The sequence below is a fragment of the Falco rusticolus genome, chromosome 3 (genome assembly GCF_015220075.1).
Source record: "Falco rusticolus isolate bFalRus1 chromosome 3, bFalRus1.pri, whole genome shotgun sequence".
NCBI classification, from domain to species: domain Eukaryota; kingdom Metazoa; phylum Chordata; class Aves; order Falconiformes; family Falconidae; genus Falco; species Falco rusticolus.
In genome coordinates, this window is record NC_051189.1 from 320,373 (window position 1) to 346,244 (window position 25,872).

The 25,872-nt window shown below is 40.3% G+C and overlaps 2 protein-coding genes across 2 annotated transcripts in view; one reads left to right on the top strand and one right to left on the bottom strand.

Moving 5' to 3' along the window:
- Positions 1-25,872, top strand: part of TG (thyroglobulin) — a 160,551-nt gene that overhangs the window by 98,089 nt on the left and 36,590 nt on the right. The window lies entirely within an intron of this gene.
- Positions 1,519-24,033, bottom strand: SLA (Src like adaptor). The gene is given in 11 exon segments (XM_037379871.1): positions 1,519-3,299; positions 3,301-3,402; positions 4,357-4,523; positions 6,467-6,598; positions 7,811-7,858; positions 7,861-7,887; positions 7,890-7,912; positions 9,246-9,332; positions 12,680-12,779; positions 18,594-18,685; positions 23,808-24,033. Coding segments are annotated over 10 exon segments (837 nt in total). The 5' UTR covers positions 18,655-18,685; positions 23,808-24,033; the 3' UTR covers positions 1,519-3,209.

The window sequence follows — 25,872 nt, forward strand, 5'->3', positions numbered from 1 at the left end:
GTGTCTTGTTTTTGTTCCAAGACACCAAAATCATTGCGTACTTTTAATTTTACTGGAAAAAAAAAAGGAGGTGCACACAGATTAAGAATGAGAAACTGAGAATATTCACCAGCTGAGGCCATTCCGAGGGAAAATTCCATGAAGCAATACAGCTTTTCTGCAAAAGTTAGTTTTTGCACTCCTTGTCTCTGCTGATGCATAAAAACATAGTTTCTTAGCCTGCAGAGAGCAGTGATGTATGAAACTTTCTCTACACGACACCTACACCTGAAATAGAAAACTGCTTTTGAGTTTCCTATGTCTACCCTATAAAAGATTTTGTTGGAACAGATCTGGAAAAAGATTGTACAAAATCATGCAAAGCTGACATGGGACCTTTTTAAACAGTTTGTCTTTTGGTAGTATGATTAGAAAAAAAGTAGTCTCAGTGATTATGGTCTTGTTTTAAATCACTTAAGAGCATTAACCTGGTGTTTGACTTCATCTTTTAATTAACTGGTTTGTTTACCACTGCAATTTTGATGTGGAAGAGTGGATCAGCGGTGTGGATTTCCTCCATCTCTTGCAGGAGGCAGTGGAGGCAGATATGTTAGGTGTCCCCTCCAGGCATTCCCTGGTGGGGGTCAGAAAGAGAGCTCCCAGGCTCGGGAGCAAGGGAAGACACCAGAAGCCTCCTAGCTATGGAAGCAGGTTGGCCAGTGGTGGAAAAAGCATATTTATTGCCCCGCTGAAAACTACTGCAATCAGTGCAGGGCTTGTCTGATGCGGACCCTAAATATCCCTGACTGTATGATTAGCTACCCTTTAGATCCCTTTCTTCCCTCTTTTATCCATCTCCTTTCCCCCACCCCCCCCTCCCCCCCCCCAGCCTCTACCAGCCTCATTACCTCTCAAGTAAACCAACCACCTCTGATTACTTTTTCTCCATTGCTCCCAGTTTTGCTACATCTCCACCCAAATTTGGTATTTCTGATACTGTCTCTTACGTAACCTCAGATTTCTATAGAGTCACTGGGATGGTCTTTCAGTTATTTATAAGAAATGGCCAGACCTCACAGAATTTCCCCATGACCACCTGTGAAATGCAGCCATTTCTTATGGCAGAATTCACAAGTTTTTGTCACCTTCTCATGTTGTTACTATGAGCGTGACGGAGCACTGGCATAAGTTGCCCGGGAAGGTTGTAGAGTCTCCATCCCTGGAGACAGTCAAAAGCCATCTGGACATGTTTCTGGGCAACCAGCTGTAGGTGACCCTACTTGACCAGGGTGGTTGCACCAGGTGACCTCCAGAGGTCCCTTTCAAACTCAACCACCGTGATTGCATGAACTTGTCGCCACCAGAACACATCTTATCCCCTTCCTACAGATCGTGTTTGAAGTGCTACCCAGTCACATGTGCTCTTGCATTCTTTTGATCTGTCAAAGATACCTTCTGGCAGTGTCATTGCAAGACTCAGCATTTATACTGGTTGCATGCTAGGTTGGTGACCATTTTCTAAAAGCAAGACAAAGTAGCTACTGGGTATTATTTTAATGAATAAATACAAGTCATGACTTAAAAATCTGTAATGCTCCCCATATACATTTCACTGGATAAAATGCAGTCACCATAACATCTTAATGATCAGTAACAGTAATGAGATTATACAAACACCTAGAGTTCCTGAGTTTATTTTGCTTTGTGGTGGTCAACGTTTACCAGCCAAATTACATTCAACCTTTCCACTCTGAAACATGTTTAATTATGCTGTGAAATATTCTTACCTCTGAATCTCTCTTGCTAGTGCAAATGATCTGTTACAAGATCTGAAGAGCACAGATTTGTGCTAGAAGGTATTGACAGAGGAAATATATAGGGTTTTTATATATATATATATAAACCAAATTTCCTATCTCTCCAAACCTTCATTACTCAAATCTGTATAAAAAGGTATGAGAGAACATTAAATTGAAAGCATCTCAGCTCAATAACATAGACTGCAGCATTTCACACTCCCAGATGTGACCTAAACTGATTTAGAAGGAGTCTCAAGCCAGGTTCAAAGGACCATGCTAGCTGCTGCCTTTATCACTTAGCAAAGGGTACATATATAGAGAGAAATTCTCCAATTGTGAAATTTCAGATAACCAAGTCAGAAATCTTTAAGCGGTTTGATGAGATACATCATGACTATTTGACATACCTCTCTTCACAGAAGAAATTCAGAAAACTCTTTAACATCCACTGTTGCTGATTTTCTTTCTTAGTTTAATTATTTTAAAAGCTGCTATTAACATAAATATTATACATAAATATGCAGGTGCCTTCAGGACATGAGGTTAAAATCTGGTCCTTTACTCATAAAAGGTCACACCTTGCGAGCCTACCTCTGCAGTTAGGCATGATATTACCATATTTCACTTTACACTTAAAACCCCGCTTTGTTCCCTGTTGTATATCTGCTAGACTATGGGCAGCTGAGTTATGCTTTTGGGTATGTCCTGTTACTCCCAGCTCAGGCTAAGCAGGAACTGCTTTTTCTCATTGAGTTAAACCTGTTCTTAATTTTGTGACCACTTTGTGACACTGCAGGCTATTACCATCAGTTGAATTCAATGCCACTTGGAAAATCGATTATTTTATTTTTTTCCCTAAAGATGACAGAAGTATGGAGTCAATATAATCAGGTGTTTCTTGGATGCTGGATGTTAGATATTCTTGGGGTCATTGACAACTTTCTGAGTCATTGTCAATGACAATGAATTATTCTATATGGAGAAGAAAAAGGCTCCTTTTCTCAGCATAGGTAGGTTCTGTAAAGATGGTTTGTGGCCTTGCGGAGAATACCAGAGTAAGACTTAATTGTAGTTAGTCTTTCCCTATGCAGTCACCTTTGTACAATGGTGCACATAACCCTTGCTGAAGAGTCATCTGCCTCACTTGGCTCTTGACTTAGAGTCTTTCAGGTTATTCTACTTGTGAGCAGGTTCTAATTTCAGGTGCACTGGGGACGTTCCTAGCATATGCCATGGCTGAGATGGCACCCTTAAGAAGGTCTCTGGTTAACATTCAGAAGAGGAAATCCACAAGCGTTGCCAGCATTTCATCATCAGCTGGTGGGCTTGTATCTCTCAGCTGTCAAAGGACTGCAGGACCACAGGATGCTCTGGGTTTTTCTTCTAATCCCTCAGTTGTTTCCATTTTTTTCCCCTGGGTTTGTCTTACATCTAGTCTTCATAGTATGTAGGTGGCAAGTGAAGGGCACTCTTACGTTTGCTGCCTGTGTATATAAGAGACTGGGCTTTCTTCTTTCCTGGCACTTGCAAAAGAAGCATTGCCATCCTCTGTTAAGGAGAGGTAGGAAGCAATACTTTCCCGTAGGCCATAGCTGAGACAAGAATCTCCATTGCTGTCAGGGTGCTTTCAGTGTAGTCACTCACCTCCAACCTTTAAAAAAAACAAAATTTTTTTTACTGTTTCAGCTACTTGAACTGGGACTGTTAGTAAAATAAAAACAACAGTGTTACACCAAATGATATTAATTTTCTGTATAAAAAATATTCCTGTCTCATAATCACCAAACATTTCTGCCTGCGATTTTCCAAAACCATCAATACAACAGTAATATCTAATTATTTTTCGCACTTGAAAAGGAAATAATGTCTATATACTTCCTCTCTCGCTTCTTAATCTGTAAGAAAAATGGCCTTGATACTGCACAAAGGTTGCTTGCATTTGTAAGCAACTCGGTATGCTTGGTGAAGGAAAGGTAGTGAAGGGAAAATTATGCTTCAAATATAAGAGGGTGCTTTTGCTTGTGAAGGTGGTTTTTTCACCAGCTTCTGAAACCTGACCCTACTTTCTCTAGTTGCAGTCATGGTATTAGAAGTCTCGTGAACCTTGAGTTGGACTGTGAACTGAGACACACACAGCAGGAAAGCTCTGTGCTGGATAACATGTTCACTGCACTTGTGCTGCTTCATGGATGGCCACCGTGTGAACAAGGGGGGAGCCACCTCTGACTGTCGGGGCTCAGTCGTGTGAGCTATTGCACGTTAGTGTGCCACTGCTGGTGGATCTGACCAGGCTTTATGGCCTGGCTCTTACTCCTCCCCCTTGGTGGGGAGGACTCATGAGGCCCAAAGGGACTGCATATGTGGCCACGCTTTTACCTGGATAGGAGAATGATTGAATGTTAACTACACTTCCTTTCAAAGGCAGACCAGTTAGAGAGCTGAACATCCAGTTTCGATGGGTCAACCTGCTGTCCGCAGCTTTGAAGATTGTCTAATCTTTACAATTGATCTCAGGGGAAGGAAATGGCTGTTTCTTCTGTGTTATAAGTAGAAGTATGTACAAGGCTGGAAAAAAAGCCTGTGTTGTTTCTGGCAGCCTGTGTTGTATGTGGTACCTGTGAATATTTCTCCAGTTGAAGTTTTTATTCCGCATCACCACAGGAGGAACTTGATTCATTACGCTGTTGTTAGTGCACGGGGTAAGACAAGGTGTTGTAAGGACGCAACAGAGACCATCAGCAACTTCTGAACAGGGAAATTAATACACAGACAGTTAATCTTTGCTCACTTTACCTTCACTGTTTTCCTTACCTGGTGCATGCTCAAATAAACAGCTTTGGACACAGTAGTAGCAGTAGTCAATATATTGTGTGTTCTCAGCAACGACACTGTAAGCTTAACTTTTTCCTTTCCTCATACCTTTGCTTTTTAATTTATCCTGGGGTGTATTTCCCACAGTACAAGTGAGTAACTGAGACACAGAGGGATAAAGTGACTTGTGCAGTGTCTAGTAAGAAGTCTGTGGCAGAGCAGGGACTTAAAGCCAGGTTTCTGAGTCCTCAGGAGTTCTGCTTTTGCCTCCCATTATCTCAACCATACAGAGTCTAAACCAGATGCAAGATGAAACCACTCAGATTGGATTGCGTGTGCACCTATTCTGCTGTGGAACATGGCTATGGAATGAATCAAGGTTCACATGTTCCTTTCATCTATGCTTCTTCTCTCTGTCCTCTTCTCCTTGTTCCACTAGGAACATTTCATATATTCTTCTGCCCAAGTAGAGAACATTGCAGCTGAATGCTAGTGTTTTACATCTCTGAGTCTTATTTAAGGGTGAGATTCTGTATCATCTCATGGTGGCAGAAGAAGGAGAGGTAAACCTCACTATGTCTCCTCTTATACCGGTAACTCAAGTGAAAATGTTAATTGTTAAAAGTATTGGGTTCCCTCCCACACCAAATTTAGGCTTCAGTTTTTTCCTTCTTCTAAATGGAGAAAGTTGTCAGCAACTAAACATAAAATAAAATAATCAAAAAATATCCAGTCCAAATTATCACTCTTCTCTTTATGTTGTTGGACTTGAAAGTTTCTTTGCATGTTCTGGATTTGAGTATGTTTTTCTGCCCAGTTTATCAGAGTATTCTTTGGCCAACACGCTTTTTCATTTACCTATGAAATACAGAGATATGGTAGCTCTACACTTTTAAGATTGCAAAGTACCCATTACTAGTTAAATTAAAGAATCTGTTGTCCTTTTGCAACTTCTATGCAATTAACTTATTGTGATCTTCCTTCCTCATTTTAAAATGTTCTTGTTTTAATGCATGGTAACTGCTGCAACCTAATTGTGTAGCTTGTTAAGTTATCTCTCTGACACAGGTTAAATTGCCATATATCTGGAAAACTGTCATTGAAACAGGCATCGCCCACTGGACTGATATTAGTGAAAATGACAGCTGAATCTGGATTTAAGCTAACAACTTGAGTCTCTGGAGATAGCTTCTGCTGATAAAATCTAGCCATACTCTTCTAAAGTAATAGGGAATAAACATTTCTGAGAATTTTCTGCTGCAGATAAGGTTGTGTAATGTATTGGTTCCTAAGAGAAACATGATTGCAGTACCTGGTCTTGTATGGCCTGATGCTATCTGTCTGTCTGTCTGGTAAATAAATAAATGGCAGACATGTCCATGCTAGTAAACAAAGTGGGCCAGGAGCTGAACTCTGGCCCTGGGACCCAGAACCATCTGTACCTCTGTACAGCTTAACATATTTTGTACACCCAAACTTTGGCTTTAGCTGTGCTCTGAGAGAGGCTGGGCATCCCTGGCCTGTGCTAACCTCCAAACTGTATTTGAAAGTTGTCTAGGGAAGTGCTAGACATTAGTGTTTGGACCAAATAGTGTTGTTGACATGGCCAAACAATATCATATACCAGTATGGGCAGAGCCTATCTGTCTGTCTTTAGCTGAGCTCTTGGGTTGATTTCAGTTGTACTGTTAAGAGTAGCATATATGTATTTAGGATCCAAAATAAAGTAGAAGATATAAACTGACATTTTTTCCATTACTTGTTCTGTGGTGCTAGTTGCAAGTCTCAGACACAGACAAAACTGCTTGTTCTGGACGTTTGCTAGATAGTTTTACAGTTGCCAGTGGAAAATATGTTTATTATGCAGTTCTTTTTACCTGAGTAGTGATTCACAAGGTCTTCAAGGCACTGAAAGGTTTGCCGTGGAGAGATGTAATACCAGTTATTTGGAAGACGAAAGATCCTGTAATGTTTCACTTCCCTGTGCCGCACCGACAGGGAATATAACCCTGGAGAAAGAGAAGAACTAATCACACCAAAGCAGAGCCCTAATTCTTGATGGACAGAAGCGACCACAACCAAAGTATCTGTAAGATGTGGTGTCACGATCCAAAAGGCCCCAGAAAAAACTGAAAAAACTCAGTGGCCATCCTAATTTCTACTTACATAGCATACTTTATAGATATACTTAAGTATAAAAAAGGGAATAAAGGGCCCAGCATCAGCACCTGAGATTTTGATTGAATTTAAATTTCTGTTGTGTTTTCCCCTTATTTTTGCTGGTATGGGATTTTTTGAAATGTTGCAAAGGAAACAGACTTTTAAAGAAGTTGTTTGCCTTCCCCTGAAGAGGGGACCAGACTCGTCCCGGTATGCTGATGTAGTGAGCTCCCAATAATGCAGTACCTGATACCTGGTAATGCAGTCCTGGCAGGAGACGACAACTTGGATTTTCCTGTTTCTTTGTTTAAAACTATTGTGCAGCATTTAGTTGGTAAGGACTGAACATTGATTCTAAATTTCTTTGACTTTAGTGTAGGTATTATGAAACTAATTGGCCTGTGGTATGCAAGAGGTCAGAGCAGATGATTTATTATTCCCTTTGAACTGTGGTATCATGTTATTAGGATGTGTTCTGGTCCTTCAGAAAAAGAGAAGATAGCATGTTGCACAACGGGAAATGTATTCACATTGAAGAGAATGGAAGTATAAAATGTGTACAGTACAATTCCCATGTAGCAACAGAATTGCTATGAAGGAAAATAAAATTGAAAGCATATAATTTTTACAAAGTAAATAAAAGAGCCACCTATGTATATAGGAAATGCACTTATCAGCCACCCCTGCTGTTTGATGTGTATTTCATAGCTTCTTCAGGCAATCTTCTGTGGACCAAGGCAAAAATGATGACTTCTCCTCCACCTTGCAAAGACTCACTGCCTAATAATCTCTGCATGCGACCAAAGTAAATAATAGCGTTTAAACTGTTTCTTGTTTGTGCTGATGCCTGTGGTACTTTCCGTGGCCATCACTAACCCAACACTGCTCATAGTGCAGGTGACTGGTGAAGACTGGTATGCTTCACTGGGTGCCTTTGCCTTCCCATTTCATACATTTTTCTGGTTTCAGACTGATCCATTTGAAGCAGGACAGGGAGTGAATTAAAGATCTGTAAAATTGTTAATGCCTGAGATCAAGAGGGAAAAATCATGTTTTCTCACCTTTCCTAGTTTCACTCTCTCTGATCATGAAGGAACCAACTTTGGTGTTGGTAGCTGTAGAAGTTCCTCTGCTTTTCTCTTCCCAGCCCTTCAAATAACCAGCTGTGGGGCAGGAAAAACATATTCTGAAATTCAGACACCAGTGAAACACAGAGCAGCATGTGGCCATGAAAGTGCAGCATTTGCCAGGAAAAGTGACTGCAAAAATAACACTGGCTTTCTGTAGCTACTCTCTCAACTATGTCCAGGCATATTTCCACAGTTTATGGAGAAAATCTTGCTCTCTTTGAGTTCCATTAACTTTTGTGATGCTAAGAGAAAGGTGAATAAGGTTTGCATTTATTAGGGATAACAAAAATTTTTGAGCCACCGTGATCTAAATTGTTGGGGACGTGGTATATTGTTGACATACTTGTGGCACTAGTGAAATCCCTGTTTTTAATTTAAACCACTTTTGTTAACTCCCAAAAATTATTGTGTCATAAATAAACCCAAAATAAAATACAATCATTCTGTTTATGCTAGGAAACCGTCCAGACATACAAGTTAATTGGCTTTGTGGATAAGGGAAAGTAGAATTAGTCTTACAGATTTTCACCGTAGCTTGGTACACTGCTGCATTTTGCCACAGGTAGTGACTAAAAGTGTAACTGAGCTTGCTTGGCTGGTGTAGGAGTTATTGGCACTTTAGTTTAATGCTGTTCTTGTGTGTTTGATCCAAGCTGCTATCAGCAAAATGGTTTGGGGGAAGCTTCAGACAGTGGCTTCCATTATCATGTCTATACCCCGTCTTTGGGAAAATATCTCTATTTCAGGAGGGTATAAAAGCATATTCAGATTTACACACTTGCATAAATTGCAATGAAGTTTACAGTTTATATGCCTAAAATTAAACAGGTATTAAAACTTCTGCCAGAAAGGTTTTAAGTATGTGCTTTAATGTTGGTTTTTTTCCTGACTGGTGTCTAGGGCAACAAGAAACCTCTGAACCTTCCTTAGTTCTTCCAGTGTCAGAGTTTACATTCTTGAATAATTTATTACTCTTTCTATTTGTTCTTTTGGTCTGTTTTTCAAGGGTAACTCCAGCTTAATTTTACTTTTTGTAAATACTAAAAATTCTTTCTAAATAAGGTCTCTTAATGTCTTAAAATTAGTGATTAGTCCATAAAACGAAGTCTTTTAAATATATGACGTTTTAGGTTTTTTGACCCTTACCTGTACTTAAAACTAAGGATATTCCTTTTCGTATAATGTAAACTTAATGTGGATTTGATGTTCTCAGATTTCAAAGGAAATATTTTAGACTATCAATAAATAAAATTTCTGTGTGTCTAGTCTTTATTGCCATTGTTTTGATTATGACACTGAATAACTAATCAGGGCAGTCTATGTAGAAATGTAGTGTTAAAAGGCTATAGGAAATGCATTTACTTACCCGTGGTAAACCTTTGCTACATATTTTCCTGGGATATAGTTTTCTCGACCTGTTGTAAGGGAATGGACTCTCCACCAGCCTCCTTCACTGTGTGAAAGCAAGAGAAGGGGTATTTTCAGATGCACTTTCGGATCTTGTCCTTATTTTAGAAATTAGTTAAAACATAGAGATTAGCCTGTAACCTTCTGTCTGTGTTCCTGAATCTATGTATTCAAAAAGGGACCAGAGTTTCTTACATTTAGAGTAGTTCTATTTCTAAACTTGCATCAGGATCAAATTTGGACACAGAAATAAGCTGCATTTGTTCCATTTAAATTACGTAAGTAGTAAAATATTTTTCTTTAGTTAAAAGAAGAAGGGTAAATACTCAGTGGTTAAACCATGCTATTCTCTGCCTTCCCACAGCTAGACTTGTACTAGTATCCAAGACATTTAGCTTACGGCTGAGTATGCTCAGTCTGAACAGTCCTGTAGTTCCTCCTGTAACATTAGGGTAGAGATACTCAGCAAATGGGCCCTGTCTGCCTGGGACACAGGTTTTCAGTCTAACAGAACGTGGTTTGCTCTTTTCCTTTCCTTCAATGAGTTGCTAACTAGACTCAAAAAAAAAAAAGACCTCCTAGCTGAAACTAGATGATGAGACATGGGTTTTTTCACTGATTTATCTTAGGTTCTTACGGTGATACTGAATGCTGGCTTTGGCTTTTGAATTCCTGAGGAAGGGCAGAGGAAGAAGAGTTTTCACAAAGATGCTGCGGAGCTTTTGTGATCACTGCAAGGATGCTGATGGCTGTTGGGTTCTCACCACCTCTTACTTTAGGAGTTTGAATCCAGATAGTAGTGTGTCTTGTGTTTGAATGCTGTGTTTGTGGACATTCATATAAATGCTCCCAAATACTGCCTGGACTGGACCAGAGTGTCAGTGTATGTCAAAACAACTGAGCTGAAAACACTTATTTTAAACCTTGTGAGTTATAGCTACTGGGACCGTGGTCCAAAATGTATATGCTGAGGGGAAAAGGGAAGTGTCTACTGTTCAGAGCTGGAAATTTCAGGGCCATACAAGTTTTGTTTGTGGGTTTTTAGCTGACATGAAATAATATATAAGCAGTTTAAGTTACTTTGGTTTTTTTCCCCACAACTCTCCCGGAAGAACCAAGAACTGCTATAACAACAACAACAACAAAATCTCAGCTTCAGCATCTCCTTTGCTCCTAATTATAATATTAATAACCCTGAAAAATCCCTATGATAATTAGAAGTCCCAAAGCAGCACATCTCTCCTGGGGCAGGAGCCACAGAAATTATGTAGACTGGGGAGATCACTGGAGGACATCTGGTATGACTGCTGCCAGCTAAATGCAGTTGTTCATCTGGTAATGAAAAGTGCCTGTCAAGTGTGGAGGGTGAGAAACCGTGCAAGTGGTGCTTATCTAATTCTGCCAACCCAGAGCAGTCACCAATATCTGTGAGGGGTTGTATTTTCTGGGGGGGTTCCATATATCTTGTTCCTGGCAGGACTGATGGGGCTGATTACTGCCACACATAACTGCTTTGGTAGAAGGTGGAAAAGGTTCTGTTATAAAAGCAGCGCGTGCCGCCTGCTCATGCGGGCTTCTCTGTGGTCGTCACTTGTGCTCTGGTCATGCTGCCTCACTGCTCTTTTCCACTGCATTTTTTTCCTTTGAACAACTTGAGAAAAAGATCATGCCTGCAGCTTATGTGCAGCAACTCTGCAGGCAAGCGGTTCCTATTAACATCAGCACATACCCCAGTAGGGAAGAAGAGGTCCTTCACTAGGAGGCTTTGCTTTGCATAGAGCATTGGAATCTCTTGGCTTCTGTGAACAAGCTGATTCGAAACAGGAACAGGAAAGTTCCCATCAAGCCTTGCTTTGGTTCTTATTTGCTATTAGGAGAAGCTCTCGATCACTGCACAACAGACAAATGCGATAAAATCTGCTACTACAGAAGCCTAGTTCTTTTAGAAGGTGTTTGTCCAGTAGACCATACTGTGCAGCACATGTATGCATATGGCATGATATATATGATTTCCATTGCTATGGGCATATGTCGTCACATGGCGTTGTGAGGGCTTATGGCTGATCAAAGCTGGGAGTGAGGCTTTAAGCTGGAATTGCCAAGCTAAAGCAATTGTTGTACCATGTTGTGTATGTTATGCAAACTGCAGCAAGGTTTAAACAGCTAGAATTTACCAGAGAACTCCCCTGGTTTAGGGAAGCTCTCCATCAGCAGAAAATGCCCATGTAGTGGTATTGTCTGAGCCTTGTGACCTCTAGGTTCAGGGAGGCAGGGAAAGCACTTTGTTAGCAGAACATAACTGCAGCCATTCTGGGACAGACCAAAGGTCCATGTAGCCTCGTATCTTATTGCTGACAAAGGCCATTGTAGGTCACAGTGGCCTGGAGAAGACTCCGAGAATTCATCAGTCTGTGATAACTTCTCTTGAATACTTCTGTCCCCAGCAATTTGATGTTCTGACTTCCTCAGTCAGATACAGAGAATTTTTTCTAAAGAATTTAGAAATCCTCAGAGGATTTCTCTGCTATCTGGTGTGTCTGGTCTCCTCTTGAATGCGCCTGCTCCACCAGCTGCAAAAATGACATCTTTCTTTTCTAACCAGTGCAAACAGTGGCTGCAGGCTGTATGACTTCTAGGAGATCACTGTGTGCTGATACAAGTTGTGCATAAAAGAATATCAGGGCTGCTGGCTTCTATTTTTCAAGAAGTGTGCTCACTCACGTGTGTGCCAGTATTTGCACTATGCTTAAGGTCAGTCTGAAATAGTGCTCTTAAGGCTGCTGCTTCCTTCTGGGACTCATAAATTTATGAGTGGAACTGTCTGGGAAATCTTTAACCCTTTTGTTTTTTTCCCCGCTAATAAAATGCAGAATCAATTTTAAAAAAATTAAGGGGAAAAAAGGCTAGTTTTAATTTTATTGTTGTTACAATTGCCTTAAATCTAAGGTGAAGTTCTAAGACCTAATCATAAAGGAGTTGGATAAAAAGGGTGAGAGAGAAAATGAGAGACACACTTGATATAGAGAAATTCAGAATAATTTCACTTTTCTATGTGATTCAAAATATTTTTGCTCTTGCTCTGTTTTCCACTAACATGGTGGGGGATACTTTCTAAAATAATTTTTCAGAGCAGAATTCTGGTCTGAGTCCTACTTTAGGTTAGTCTGAATCCAGCTTCAGAAACCATGTCAGGGGAATCCAAGGATCAAAGAACAATCTGAAATCCCATATCCTGAAAGTATAGGGAAATTTACACCATGATTAAGCATTCTTCCTTGCAAATCCTGAACTGAGTTCATTTTGCTGAACTGCATCCAGTTAGGGCCAAGTGCATATAACAGAGCTTAGCATCAATTGTAACAAAACCTAACTTAAAAAAATGGATCAACTTACTCTGATAGCACACGTAGTTTTTCCCCTATGTGAAATATAGGTTGGCTTATGTCTGCTGAAGGATAGTCATAGAGGACAGCAAGGAAATCACTCTCCTGACCTGTTAAAAAGAAAGAAAATGTCACTTAAACCCAAGATAGAGTTCTGAAGCAGAAACAGATTTTTCTTTGTTTATTTTACATAGTAGCTCAAATGTGAAAAAAATCTCACTGTGAAATGTCACTTGGGAAACATAAAGAGCTAAAGATGAGCCTGTAACTTTAAGAAGTATCTGAAGATATTAAAAACCAGTCATTTGGTCAATTGTAAGCAACTAAATTTAGACCACTTTTTTCTAGTAATTGCCATATTTAAAGGACATATTCAGTTTGAAACTAGAAAAGTTAGTATTTACAGTATTAGGAAGTAACCCGGTTTGATTAATGGCACTGTCTCTGAATGCCTCCAGCTACCATTTTGAGCCAAGCTGATGCATTACATTTAAGGAAAGAAAGATGCATGTTGAATTGTCCCATCATTTACCACCAGCGCTACTTTTCAAAGGTATGAAATTAGTTTAGTTCAAGGGCAATGAGGGTGTGGCCGTTATTGCCCATTTCCAATCATTTTTTAAAATTAGCTTGTTGAACAGCCAGAGCACTTTATTCTCCCCCTTTGTGTGGAAACTCTACTAGAGGTAGTACATGATGCCCTTATCTTTAATTGAAGGGAAGTAACGTTGGTGTTTATAATTAAATCATTATACAACTATAATTTACAGAACTGAGGTCAGTAAAGAGATAAGAGTATCTTTCATAGAAATTGGGATGACTCTGGGCACTGTGTAGAACACGTGGGTTTCTGAAGGATGGAGGAAGCACTTTGTACAAGACTGGGACTATCAAACATTCAAGAGCTCCTCATTCAGCATGAATCTGTGGGGCCCAGTAAATGCTGACAGGTGGGAGATTCAGAAATGTGCCATGCTGGGTGTTCTGAGGTCTTTGGCAGAAGTTCTGGCAAGAGGGATCGTGCAATATGTTGCCTTTGTTTCTCCTGGAAGTGGGTCCCTTCCTTCTGCACGTCACAGTCCCCTCCACCGGCACGTGGGGTGACGATGCTTTCCCTCTGCCTCCAGCAGGATCAGTGCCCTGTTCCTTTGTAACACCACCTAGCTGTACATTTGCAGAGGTGGCTTGATCTCCATACTTGGCTCCTGTGTAGCTCAACATGTGCAAATTGGGAATGGATTCAGGGAAGGGAAGAAATTACCCAAAGAGATAGGCACACTTCTGTACCTTGTTAGGTTTTCTCATTTAATATAGATCTCTCATCAACTTCTCTTTAAGGAAGACTTTTTTTAGGGAAACCTAGAAACAGCATCCTGAATGAATGCTGAAACTGTCCCTGTGGTTTCAGCTTCTGTGTCCCAGGGCCTTACAAATAATTCACAGTGATAACGATGAAAGGTTGAAGCAAACACGTGAGTCTGCAGAAAAGAAATATATTCAAGAGAAGAAGTTTTACACTTGCTATCCTCACAGCAGCGATAATGAGAATATAGTGTTAAGGAAAATACTCCACATCCGCGATTTAAGGGAAATAAAAAGCAGTGTGTTCTCAGTTGGTTTTGAGTAGCTGTTTATTGTTATGTTGTAGGGACTTCTGTTATGCAAAGTGGTGGGTCATTTTACCTTAATATTCAAACTGACTGTAGGAAGTTTTAGTCTTGCTAGTTTTTGCCCATTGAAATAGCCCCACGATACAGTTAGTGAGCATCCTTATGGATGCATAGATTGTGTAGAGTCTAGAGCAGGCATTGATTAGTTTGGCAGTGTGTTTGGTATTAGTATTGCCATGGTTTTCTTCGTAGTTTAGTGTCACTGAATTAAGCAGGACTAGTCCAGTACCTTTGTATTAATCAGCCAACTGCCGTGATTAGTCTACTGTAACTTGTTATACAATTAGTTTAACTATATTGAAGAAATTCTGTGCTAAGCACATCTTTGATTGCTTCCCTTTTCTTGCTAAAAAATTAAGAGACACCTTCTCTTCTCTTTGAAACTGCTTAGTACCTGAGTCTAACAAGACCCAAGTATAAGTGCTGAGTCTTTTTCAACAAAGCAAAATCTTTTCCCAGGACTACAACACATGTATGCCAGAAGGTACGTTGTAAGAACTGCAGAACGAAGATAAAGTACTGTCACTTAATTTCTTATTGCATTTTGTTAGACAGCAGTTCTACACAGAATGTGATTTTATTTTAGCTTGATGACAATGCCTTTAGCAATGCTTTTTTTTAAAACTTATGCTGTTTACTTAGAAATATTTTGTTTCCATACTGAAAGGGTAGAAGACAAGTGCTTTTCTGCTCCTCCTTCATTGCATACTGGTGGTTTGCATTTCGTTATGCACTGTGGGGTACATGCCTTTTTCTCTACTCTAGCAAGGTCTGTGTTACTTTACTTACACTTTCATCTTTACATTTGTTTTTGTTTCAATTTTGCATGTTGATTTGTAGATCTGAAAAGGAAGGACTTAATCATAGTGTTGGTTGCCACATCCATGCAAACGTTACCTCTTAAACTACATGTACTTATATTAGAGTGAAAGTAAAGGGGTTTTGTACTAGCCAAAACCTTTTGACCCTCCTACTCCACAAACGAGACCTCATTTTACTTGGCATTTAAATCAAACCTCACTGGGTTTTTTGGTCATGTAAAATACCCTACCGCACACTCTATGACATTTCACAGAACCCATACTAGCTCCTTTCAAATACAAAAGCCTCGAAACAGGGACTAAACAAATTACATTGTTTCTCTACACCCAGATTTCATAGTGATCTAACAAATTTGATCTGGTGAGCTCCCCACACTTTTTAAGTTGTAACAGAAAAAAGATTTGCCTGAGTTTTTCTAACAGAACCTGTCCTCCACAGTGCAAGTGTAGGTTACATCTGAGAATGGAAAGATCGAAGCACAGTCATTTCCACTGAATCAGGTGTTAATTTGGGGGGGGGGTGTGTGTTAGGAGTAGGAAATGAATATGAAATACATGCTAGTTTTAGATGTCTTCATCCCTGGATATCTTGCAAACTGCAAGCCTGAATATTGCATGCTTCAAATTATTCATTGGGAATGGACTAGAAAGCACTATTAGAGAGAAGGGAGAGCATAGTTAGAGCATCCAGATCCAGCTCCACTGTGGTCCCTGTCTGGAGTGGAAATACGCTGCTCAGTGCTGAGCTCCCTGCATCATCCCAGCTTTACTGTCCAGCAGAAAGACTATGATTTATGGCGTGGTATATACCAGAGATGGTAAAGGAGGGCACTGGTGTGTGTCTGGGAGGCTGTTTGTGCAGCAGCCGTAAGGTGTGGCTGCAGAGTCACACTGGCGTACCCAAATTAGATCTAAACCAGCCAGCTTGGGAACTGAGAGTTATGCAGGTGCAGCTCAGTAAGGATTAACCCTTGATTCAGGGTCTCAAGGGACGCAAGAGGAGGGGGTGGGCTCACAAGCCCTGATGCCCTGTAGCTGCTGTAGCTACCCTGTTTCAGCAGCTCAGTTATGCCAGGCTTGCCCATACAGTGTGCTTTCAGATAAAGTGAATTCATCTTTGGAGTCCAAATGTCTCCTTTGGAAATGCAGCTTACGTACTGTTCCTTTTCTCAGGACCAAGACTTTCCTCACTGAAGGTGAGGAAAGCACAAAGTTTTGCTTTCAGTAAAGTTCTCAGGCAGAACGGGGCTTACAGGGGTGTGATGAACCTGTTTACACTGCAGATCAAACCTGCAGACTCCAGTTAGGTGTTTTCTTCCCCCTTGTTAGATATTCCTTCCTTCCTTTCTTTCCTTTCTGTTTCAGTCCTTTATTCAGTCTCACTGAAATGAGCCAGTGTAAAACCTGCTTTTCCTAATGACTATTTGGACTATTGTAAGTCCATGGATTAGATCTTCCACCTCACTTAAATCTTCAGCTGGATGAGGTTACGCAGAGCCCCATCCAGCCTGACCTTGAACGATTCCAGGGATGGGGCATCTACCACCTCTCTGAGCAACCTGTTCTAGTGTTTCACCAACCTCACCATAAAAAATTTCTTCTTTATAGCTAGTGTAAATCTACCCTCTTTTAGTTTAAAGTTGTTACTCCTTGTTCTATTGCTACAGACCGTACCAAAAAGTTTGTCCCCGTTTTATTTATAAGCCCCCATTAAGTACAGAAGGCTGCAATAAGGTCTCTCCAGAGCCTTCTCTTCTCCAGGCTGAATAACCACAACTCTCTCAGCCTTTCCTCACAGAAGAGGTGTTCCATCACTCCTAACATTTTTATGGCCAGAAAGCTGTCTTTGGGTGTTTAAACATAGGTACCTGGTGCGATTTCAGCAATATGAGTCTAAGACATCCTTAGGGCCTCGGCACATGCCACTGTGGCTATGGGAGACTTGTTCCCTCGCCAGGCAGCAGCAAAGGTGTAGCGCTGGTGTAGGACGTGTAGTGCAGTGTGCTAGACGTGTAGGAGAATGCAAGTAGATCGAGCCCTGAATTCCTAAGTGGGTAATTTCCCCTTGCAATTGCTTTGCTATCAGTTTTGCTGAGTTATCTTTTAGGGGTATGTTCTATTTATGTCATTGGGAGGGACGCAGTTGGCTTTAGCCCTGCTAAATCCTGACGTTCAGCATGTATGTGAACAATACAAACTTGGTCACAGCCATGGCCGCAATGCCTCACTCTCCTACTCATCAGCAAGGTCCTTCTCTGAGGGTGTGCATATCTCTGTTTTGATGGTTATGGAATTTGTGACAGCCATTGTTGGGAATATCAACATAAGCCATTCTTCTTCACCAGAAAAATTTGTCGGTTCACGTTATGGGCCTCTGAGTAGCCATTACCAATATTTAGTCTCTGCTTTATTAGGATCTAGGGCTACATGGCTGCCTGTGTCAGCTAGTTCTTGCCCATGGCAAAAGCAGTGCTGGTTTTCCTTCCAAAGCCAGTGAAACCAGACTGATTATCTATCCTTGTAATAATGAGCAGCCCAACTGGGCCGTCTTTCATGAAAAAACCCAAAAGTTTGATTAAAGCCTTCTTCTTAAAAAACAAAAAAAACCCCAACCAAACAAACAAAATGAAACCAAACAAACAAAAAAGTTTGATTAATGCCTTCTTCTTAAAAAACAAACAAAAAGCCCCAAACTGTTTTCTCTTCCTTACCTTTGGGGAGTAATTTATTGCAGCCCTTGTACCAGCTGTCTGTCATTATGCGGCACGAAAGCTGAGGCTGTGGATTAGGAGGTCACTGAATCCCTCTTGCTTTCCCCCTCAGATGCATGACCTCTACCAGCCTACCAGGGGCTTTGCAACCTGATTTTTTTTCACATCTGGATGTATAGGGCAGATGTGTTGGGTCCCTCTTTGGCAGCTTGGCCTGTGAAATGTGTATTTCTGTGTAAGCTTTATGATAAATCTGGTGACAGGGTGGCTGTGTGCCACTTCCAGTGCAACTGTCTAACACCAGGCTTCAGGTGCAGTGCAAGCATGACATGAGTAAGGTTAAGTAAGACAGCATCATTAACTTTGAAGCAAAACCAAATTTCAAGAACAAATTTGTATCGCAAGCAAGTATGTCAAAATACAGTATTTCTGGTTTCTGAAGTAGTGTTTCAATGCTTTCTGAATTGGAAGGAATGTCTTTCAAGGAGCATGAGCAAATAATAGTATTAACATTGGGGTTTTTAATTAAAAGTACTTCTTGGAAAATGAGCTAGAATGTACCTAAAAATAAGCACTGTCTAGTGGATGCCCTCCTTCTCCCACAACAGTCATGCACTTGGCCTGCTTTTACTACATCAGGCGGATGAAGGAAGACACATGGATCAATGTGCCATACATTTTGAACATCCTTTTCTCTTGAAAGAAAGTAAATGAATGCTTACCTGTTTGGCTCGGCACGTTTGTTTCTACAGAGGCTCTTGGCATTTTCACAGCATTTCCCATTGTGCTTCTAATCTGTCAAAGCTCTTCAGAACTAAATCAAAGCAGACATTGAAATTAAACATCAGAATAACACCTGCTGTGCTGACAGATGAGAAATGACCTAGTTTGGGTGTCTCCAAGTTTGTACAGTTTTTCTTTTGAGAATTCTTGTGTCAAATTCATGTGAGAGTTTTACATACTTGCTAAACTCTCACCACTTTGGTGCTTTTATCAGGGGAACAGCAGAAAACCACAACTAGGGAAGTTGCTCAGAAGAACGCAATGTAGTAAAAGTTTCCATTACCAGTACCTCAGCACAATAGGAAGTCACAGCAAAGCCATGCCTGTACAGTCATTTCATAGACAAAATGTTCTTTTCAGCATTTGGAGTTCTGAGGCTACAAAGAAATTAATTAGATTGATGTATCTGGTTTTCAGCACTGGGTGTATATTATGTTGCTTTATTACGGAATGGTAAGAATGTTGTTTGGTGTTTTTTTTCTGATGCAGTTGTGCTCTCAGCAAATGTGGGCAATGTTATTTTTCCTCTTGTTTTCTTTTTTCTTTTTCTTCTTTTTTTTTTTTTTTTAAAGTAACACATTGCCTCAAAATGCCTCAGACCTTCCTCCTGCATAAAGCCAGTGGTGCAAATTCTTCAGATACTTGTCTTTAAAAGTCTTGGTGGACATACAAGAAACAGTATCAGACAATCTTGGGACTAAATATTGCAAGAGGGACAGTTTCTCTCATGACTTTACTGCACCCATCCTAATTATCCCTGACAGAGGACAGAGAGGAAAACCCTCTGCACGGGAAGGTGTCTCATGCTATGGTATGTTTTCAAAGGTCGAAGAGAATAAGTTCTTTCTGTTTGAAATTGTACATTAAAGCAAAATAATGCAACACCACTAGCGGATAGGTATTTTTTTAAAATATATTTCTGCCAGTTGCCCTGTGAAAATGGTAACAGGAGCTTTAGCAGCATTGTGTAGGTATTCTGCATCTTTCAGTCTTTTCTAGCTTACATATTTCAAAGATAATTGCTGCCTTTGGTATGCTCCTTTTTACTTACAACAGGCTGGAGCCTGACAGCGCTGGCTGGATAGGTGTCTAACTTGAGAAACACTTGCTGAAATCAGTGAGACTTTATTACTAATTGTATTTTGGCAAAAGATTGGCAGAATTGAGTATATTGCTTAATACCATATTTTTCTGATGTCTTACAGTGAGTTTAGGATGACACCCTATAGAATAAAATACCATTTAAAAGGAAGAGAATTTGTCTTATCAAATGCAAGTAGATCAGTGCTAAAACAGGTGGTAATGCACAGTTTGACTCTACCTCATCTGATTTTCAAGCTTCTTAGTGCTTGTTCCCGAAGGCTTTTTGCTAGAAGTCTCTATTTCACCAGCCAAATGGCACATTACTCGTTCACTTGTCTGCACTCAGGAACTAGCTTGCGGCACATCTGTAGGATGCAGCTGTGCCAGTGGCTTTCTGACAAGTGTCTGAAATCTGCTTTCACAAGAACAAAACCCTGTTTCATTGCCTGATATAAGAAGTCTAGAAGATGAATAACGAAGTAGCCTTAAATTTAAATAAACTATTTGGGTATTCATGTTCGAATAAAAGGGTGTCTTTTGATAGAAAACAAAAAAAACGTTCTTCATTTAAGTACACCCAAGTTTCTAAAACTGAAATCAGAATTCATTTTGGCGGGCACTGTCTACTTGCAATATTATAATTTCCTGAAATAACTATGGATATTTTTTTGCATGACCTGATTTGAATTTCTTCAACATTTTTCTCAGTTGTATCCCATCAAGAATAAGAGGCATACGCATAGGAATAATGCAGCCAGTACTTTGGCTGCAGATATTATAGATGTTCCTGGCTCATCTTCAAATCAGCCAGCAAAATTTCCTGGGCATGGCAGTAGAGCTCACCGGGGCTGAAAAAGTCAGCCAGAGAAGTGGGATAAATACCTGGAAAGACAACCTCTGCTGAGGTCTGTGCTGTAGTAGATGCATTTTTGCAGTACTTGAAAAGGCCAGTTCAAATCTGGCTAAGTGCATAGCAAGTAAGCTGCAGTTACCAATATTTTTGTGCGATTCCAGATAGGTGCCAAGCATGGCAGCATAAATATCTTATGCCTGTCTGTTTTAACCAATACAATAGTTATTTAGATGAGAATAGCATTTGAATTTTGTGTCACAGAAGTCTGGAAAAATAAAGTAAGAGTCCTACCTCTATTTACCCCTTTATTCTGGATCTTGGTATTTGAGGGCCAGGAAAGCAAGTCATCCTACTAGCGATCAGACTTGTGACAGAGTGCGCTCAAGGGCTTTTTGCCTGCTTTTAAGATACAGCGGATACAATTTTCAGGTGTGCCTGAGTCACTTTGGAAAGTGATACGTAGCATTTGTACATGATGGAAAGACTTCTGAAAACTTTACCTCACACTTAGAAACTTTCTGAAAGCATGGCACATTTGAGAAGGCACCTTCGTTTCCCTAGATGGTGTTTAAGGGTCTAAACTCTGAAAGTTGCTTGCAGTGTTTTTGAAGCTTTGCTTATATGTAGTTTGTAATCAAACCACCTACTGCTAGTCCGGACAAATGGAGTACTGGCCAACAGGCATGTGCCTACTTTGTATTTTTGCACAGCTCAGCCAAGACTGGTCTGGCTCACTTTGCCACATCAATCATTGCTCTTCTCAAAGGACCTCTAAAGTCAACAGGACAGAGTGTGCAGCTCAGGGCTGCTACTTTAGATGCAGCAGAATCTGATTTATGGAAAATACCAGTAACAGTGAAGAGCAATGACATTTTGGACTTTGATGTCATTAGCGTGACAGTTTGCTGTGTTTCATTACATTTTCCATGTTGGTTTACTGTCACTAATTACCACTGGTGGCAGTATAAAGTCTGGAAAGGGACAGAGAGTTCAAGATGTTCTCTAGAGTCATGGCAGAAGTGTTCAATAAAAATAAGCAAATGGAAAGCTGTGACCACTGCTGCTGATTCACTTATCCAAAGTGATTAAAAGGAAAATGGCAGATAGCAAACTAGGTTTTACCACTAGGGCCACTTTGTCATTATGCATTTGGGCAGAGTAAAGGTGCCTAGAGTCCAGTCAAAGGTGGTGGGGGGGAATGCCCTGAGGTATGGCTCAACTCTCAGATATTTGAAAATGGGATGGAAATGGAAGAAATTGGAAGTTTTCTCTGAAATGGTGTGAGAGGGGGGCAAAACGTTGTTTCTACTTGCTTGCTGGCAATGGTGTCTCACTGTTTTTAGATAAGGATTTCTGAAACAACACTGTGTATGAGTCTCAGGTGCATGTTAGAACTTAACGGCTTAAGTAGTTCATGCTTGTGTCAAGTATTGGCAGCACAATGTAAATCCATTGTGTCACTACATGATAAACGGTATGGCAGTCTTCTGAAATTTTTAGATACTCTGTTAAAAGTGGACTTACAGGAAACTGTAAAGCATGTTGTGGCTGAGCTGATTTTTTTTTATCATTTAAGTCGATAGCAGAACAGTCACAATTTTACAGATGATACTCTTTCGAAATGGTGAATCTGCTCCAGGCACTGCATCTCACTTAAACTTGGTGACAGTTTGGGATACGAGTAGAGGTGGCATCCCTCTGTCGTAGAAGAAAATAATTATGCCAGATCAAAAGAAAGTCATTCACTGAGGGTGATTTGGGAAGAATTAAGGGCAGGTGATAAACACTAAGCTTGCTGTGTCTTATCAGCCCAAAGCCCTGCATGGAGGAGTGCCTCTGTGGTTCAGATTGGAGGGACTGCTGTGCTGCTGGGCTGCAAACCAAACTCTACCTGCCGCTTTCCCTGCTCGCAGGCCACCTCCTCAGGCTTGTGTGGAACTTTGATTTTAACTATTAAGATCACATTTGCAGTCTTCCATGCTTGGGCCCTTTCTCCCCTCCCCTTTCCACTTGTGCACATGCTGTTTAAAGAAAGCCAGTCACTGCAGCCATAGATGTTTGCAAACGCACAGCTAGTGGGGTTCAGTGATCTTTACAGCTTTCTTTTTGTTCCTAAAAAGAAGGTGAAGAAACATCTACAGCCCCAGTCCGGCTTCATGTCCTATTTATCAGTGGCAGAAGTCTCGGCAGTTATGAACTCTTCACCTATCAAGACTGGAGTCTCACTGACCTACATCGTGGGTCCCAAAAACCTGTGGTACAACTTATGCCTTCCCTTCCTGCATGCAGCACACGTACCAATAATTTCCTCTCCCAGAATCTGTTCTCTGAGAAAATACACTTTTGGAGCAGTTAAATAGCACAGCACATAGGAAAGTCTATCGTTTTCTAAGAACTTTATAAATTTAAAATTATTGAGAATTAATAAATATAAAGAAACTACAATACTAAGAGAAAGAAAAAGGCAAGATAAGCACCTGAGTAAAGCCCCTCTGTAAGGAATGCTGCAGACTAGTATCATTAGGACATTCATTGTTCCTGAGATGCTATATTCTATTTTTGTTACCTGATATTTACATCTATACTACTACCAAGGTTTTAGAATTTAATTCTAAACTGGTTTACAGGTAATGTCTGAATCCCACTTAACGAGAAAATGAAAGCACCAGCGCCCTGTTATTTTTCATGTGGGGAAAAAAAGCAGCTTAGATTTCAGAAGATGCATATTTTTGGTGAATTTCTCTTATTTTGTCATTTATCAAATTGAGCATCCTTTCAACTTTGAGGCACTTGTACCTTTGAGCTTAGAAGGAATAACATAATGCTGTAATCAAGGTAATTCACAGAAACATGCCACTATGAAACAACACAGAAATACCCCATTATGCAAATTTCTAACGCTTTGAATAAAAAGCCCACTAATCTGTGAGCTCATATTTTGGGTTATAGTGAAATGCAGTTTGCTTCAGCATAAGGTGCCTATGCATCTATCTTACTGTGAGCTTTCAGCAGACATACTTCTTGTCCCTTCTATCTTTAGTACTACTCCTTAGGAAACTGTTCAAGGCAGGCTTTTCTATTCCTATCTTTGGTGGCACTTGAAATCCACGTTCTGAATACTGTCACTGTTAATGAAATAGAACTCTCTTTTATATAAATAAAATGGAAACATTTGATCCTGTATGCAGATAATAAAATGTATCAGAGCAATGATTACCTTTAAATGGTAGGCATGGTATTCCAGGTTGCAGTATTTCTCAAAAAAGCCGTAGTCATAATACTGCTCTCCTGCTGCCAGCAAGGTTTAGCTGATCAAGTCGAGGAGCAGCCAGTCGAATGAGCGTGTTGTGAAGTTCATGCTGTCATGTAGAGCAGCATTTGCCAAACAGGCCACATACTTCCTCTCTGAGAAATAAGGAAGGCTCGAAGTGTTTGCAACAGATGAGGTTCCTGTTGCAAGTCACTACTTAAGACTTTTTATCTACTGACTGAGAAAAACAGGGAGGTTTTCAATACGTTGTATCAGGGCTGGTTTTAGCAGATGTAAAAAATGAGCAAAATAACGTGGTTTACATTACTTACACAAAAAGCGTTTCTCTTTCTCTCTCTCTCTCTTTTTTTTTCTTTCCAAATGTATTTATCCACTAATGTTCAGTCCCCAACTGTTTTGTCTTACGTAGTTTTGCTAGTTTTTTTCAGACAGACAGGAAAAGGCACAAAAATTTGTTCTCCACTCTTATTGAGCCTGAATGGGAATGCAAGGCTTGCTTTATTCTTTGCTCTGTGCCCCAGAATACCTCTGTCTGCAAATAACTGAAGCCCAATATCAGCAATGAGAGAATATGGAGTGAACACCTGTGTATGAAGCACATTTTCACGTCAGTTGTACAAAGCACAGAAGCAGAAGCCTCAGCACCTCTCTCATCTCAGTGTCAAAGACAGGGAAACCAAGACACTAGACTGTTAAATAACATGACTAAAGCCACTCAGCAATATAGTACTGCAGGTATAAATGTAGAAGTCAAAGTGATTTATTAAAGTTTGCCCTTTTGCTTTTATAATCAAGATGTGATCTGAAAAGCTTATATACCTAATTTTGTATAGTAACATTGAAAAAAAAAAGAACTCCCAAAACCCAACCCAAAACAAACAAAAAAAGAGAAAAAAAGAAAAAAAGACTAGAAGACCCAGCAAACCCGAACAGAGTTCCTACTTCACACCAGAGTAGCTCTGAGTTGTAATGTTCATTGTAATGCCCATCTATTTGATGATGAAAACTAAAAGTTGACAAGTGTGGGAGCTGTTGTGTAAGCGTTACTGGAACCAGGAGACACTGGTCAAATTCCCAAAGCTGTGCCAAAACTTGGAGCTATGGTAATTTCAGGAGAATATCCTTTCTCTTTGATGGGCTGCACTAGCAATCCTCACTTTGAAGGGACAGGAAAGTATTAGGGAGCTTGATAAGCAAATCAGCTTATAACACAGACCCATGACAGCGCTACAGCCAGTGCTCTGGGGAGCTGGTTGTACCATAACGCTCCATGATTATCGTACCAGTTACATTTTGTTTAAGACCTTATTGCTTTCTTCAAATCACGGAGGTGTGTCATGCAAGTTCCTTAATGGCATTCACAAATCAGATGCACAATGTCTTTGGAATTACTAAAAGATAGCGGGTTGGGGGATATCTGTACCATGTGTGGGAACAGGCAGTGGCAGAGCTCTGCCTTTTTCTGATCCTTCTCACCAATATCTGCCTTAGATTGGCTCTGATGGTTTTTGTGCCTTTACAAGAAGTAAGATTACATCCTAAGATGCACTCATGAATGGGGCAGGCCTCAGACAGAACAGGAAAGATTGGTCACACTGAAGAAGAGGTTGGATTTGCTTGGTAGAACATGCTCCACTGGAAACAATAAGTCTCAGCTGTGGTTTGTACCATGCTTGTAGAAGAACAGATGCATTCGCAGTGGAGGGAGGTAAACAAAATTCTCCATTTCCATGCCATTTCTGCCTGTTTCTAATGGTTATTCACTCTTGTGCCATGGTGAGAACCAGTTTACCCTTTCAGTACATTCAGCTAATAATTTGTTTTAAACAATAAGATAATTGATAAGGTAATGTTTACATCTAAATGGAAGAAAGTTTTGACATTAATGAAGTGGAGCTTTATATAACATCTTAAACTGTTATTCAAGTTACTAACCTGATACAGGCAGTCAGCGAGTCACTCGAGAGATGGACATTGCACTTGCAGGACTGCCTTTGATTCGAGCAAAGAG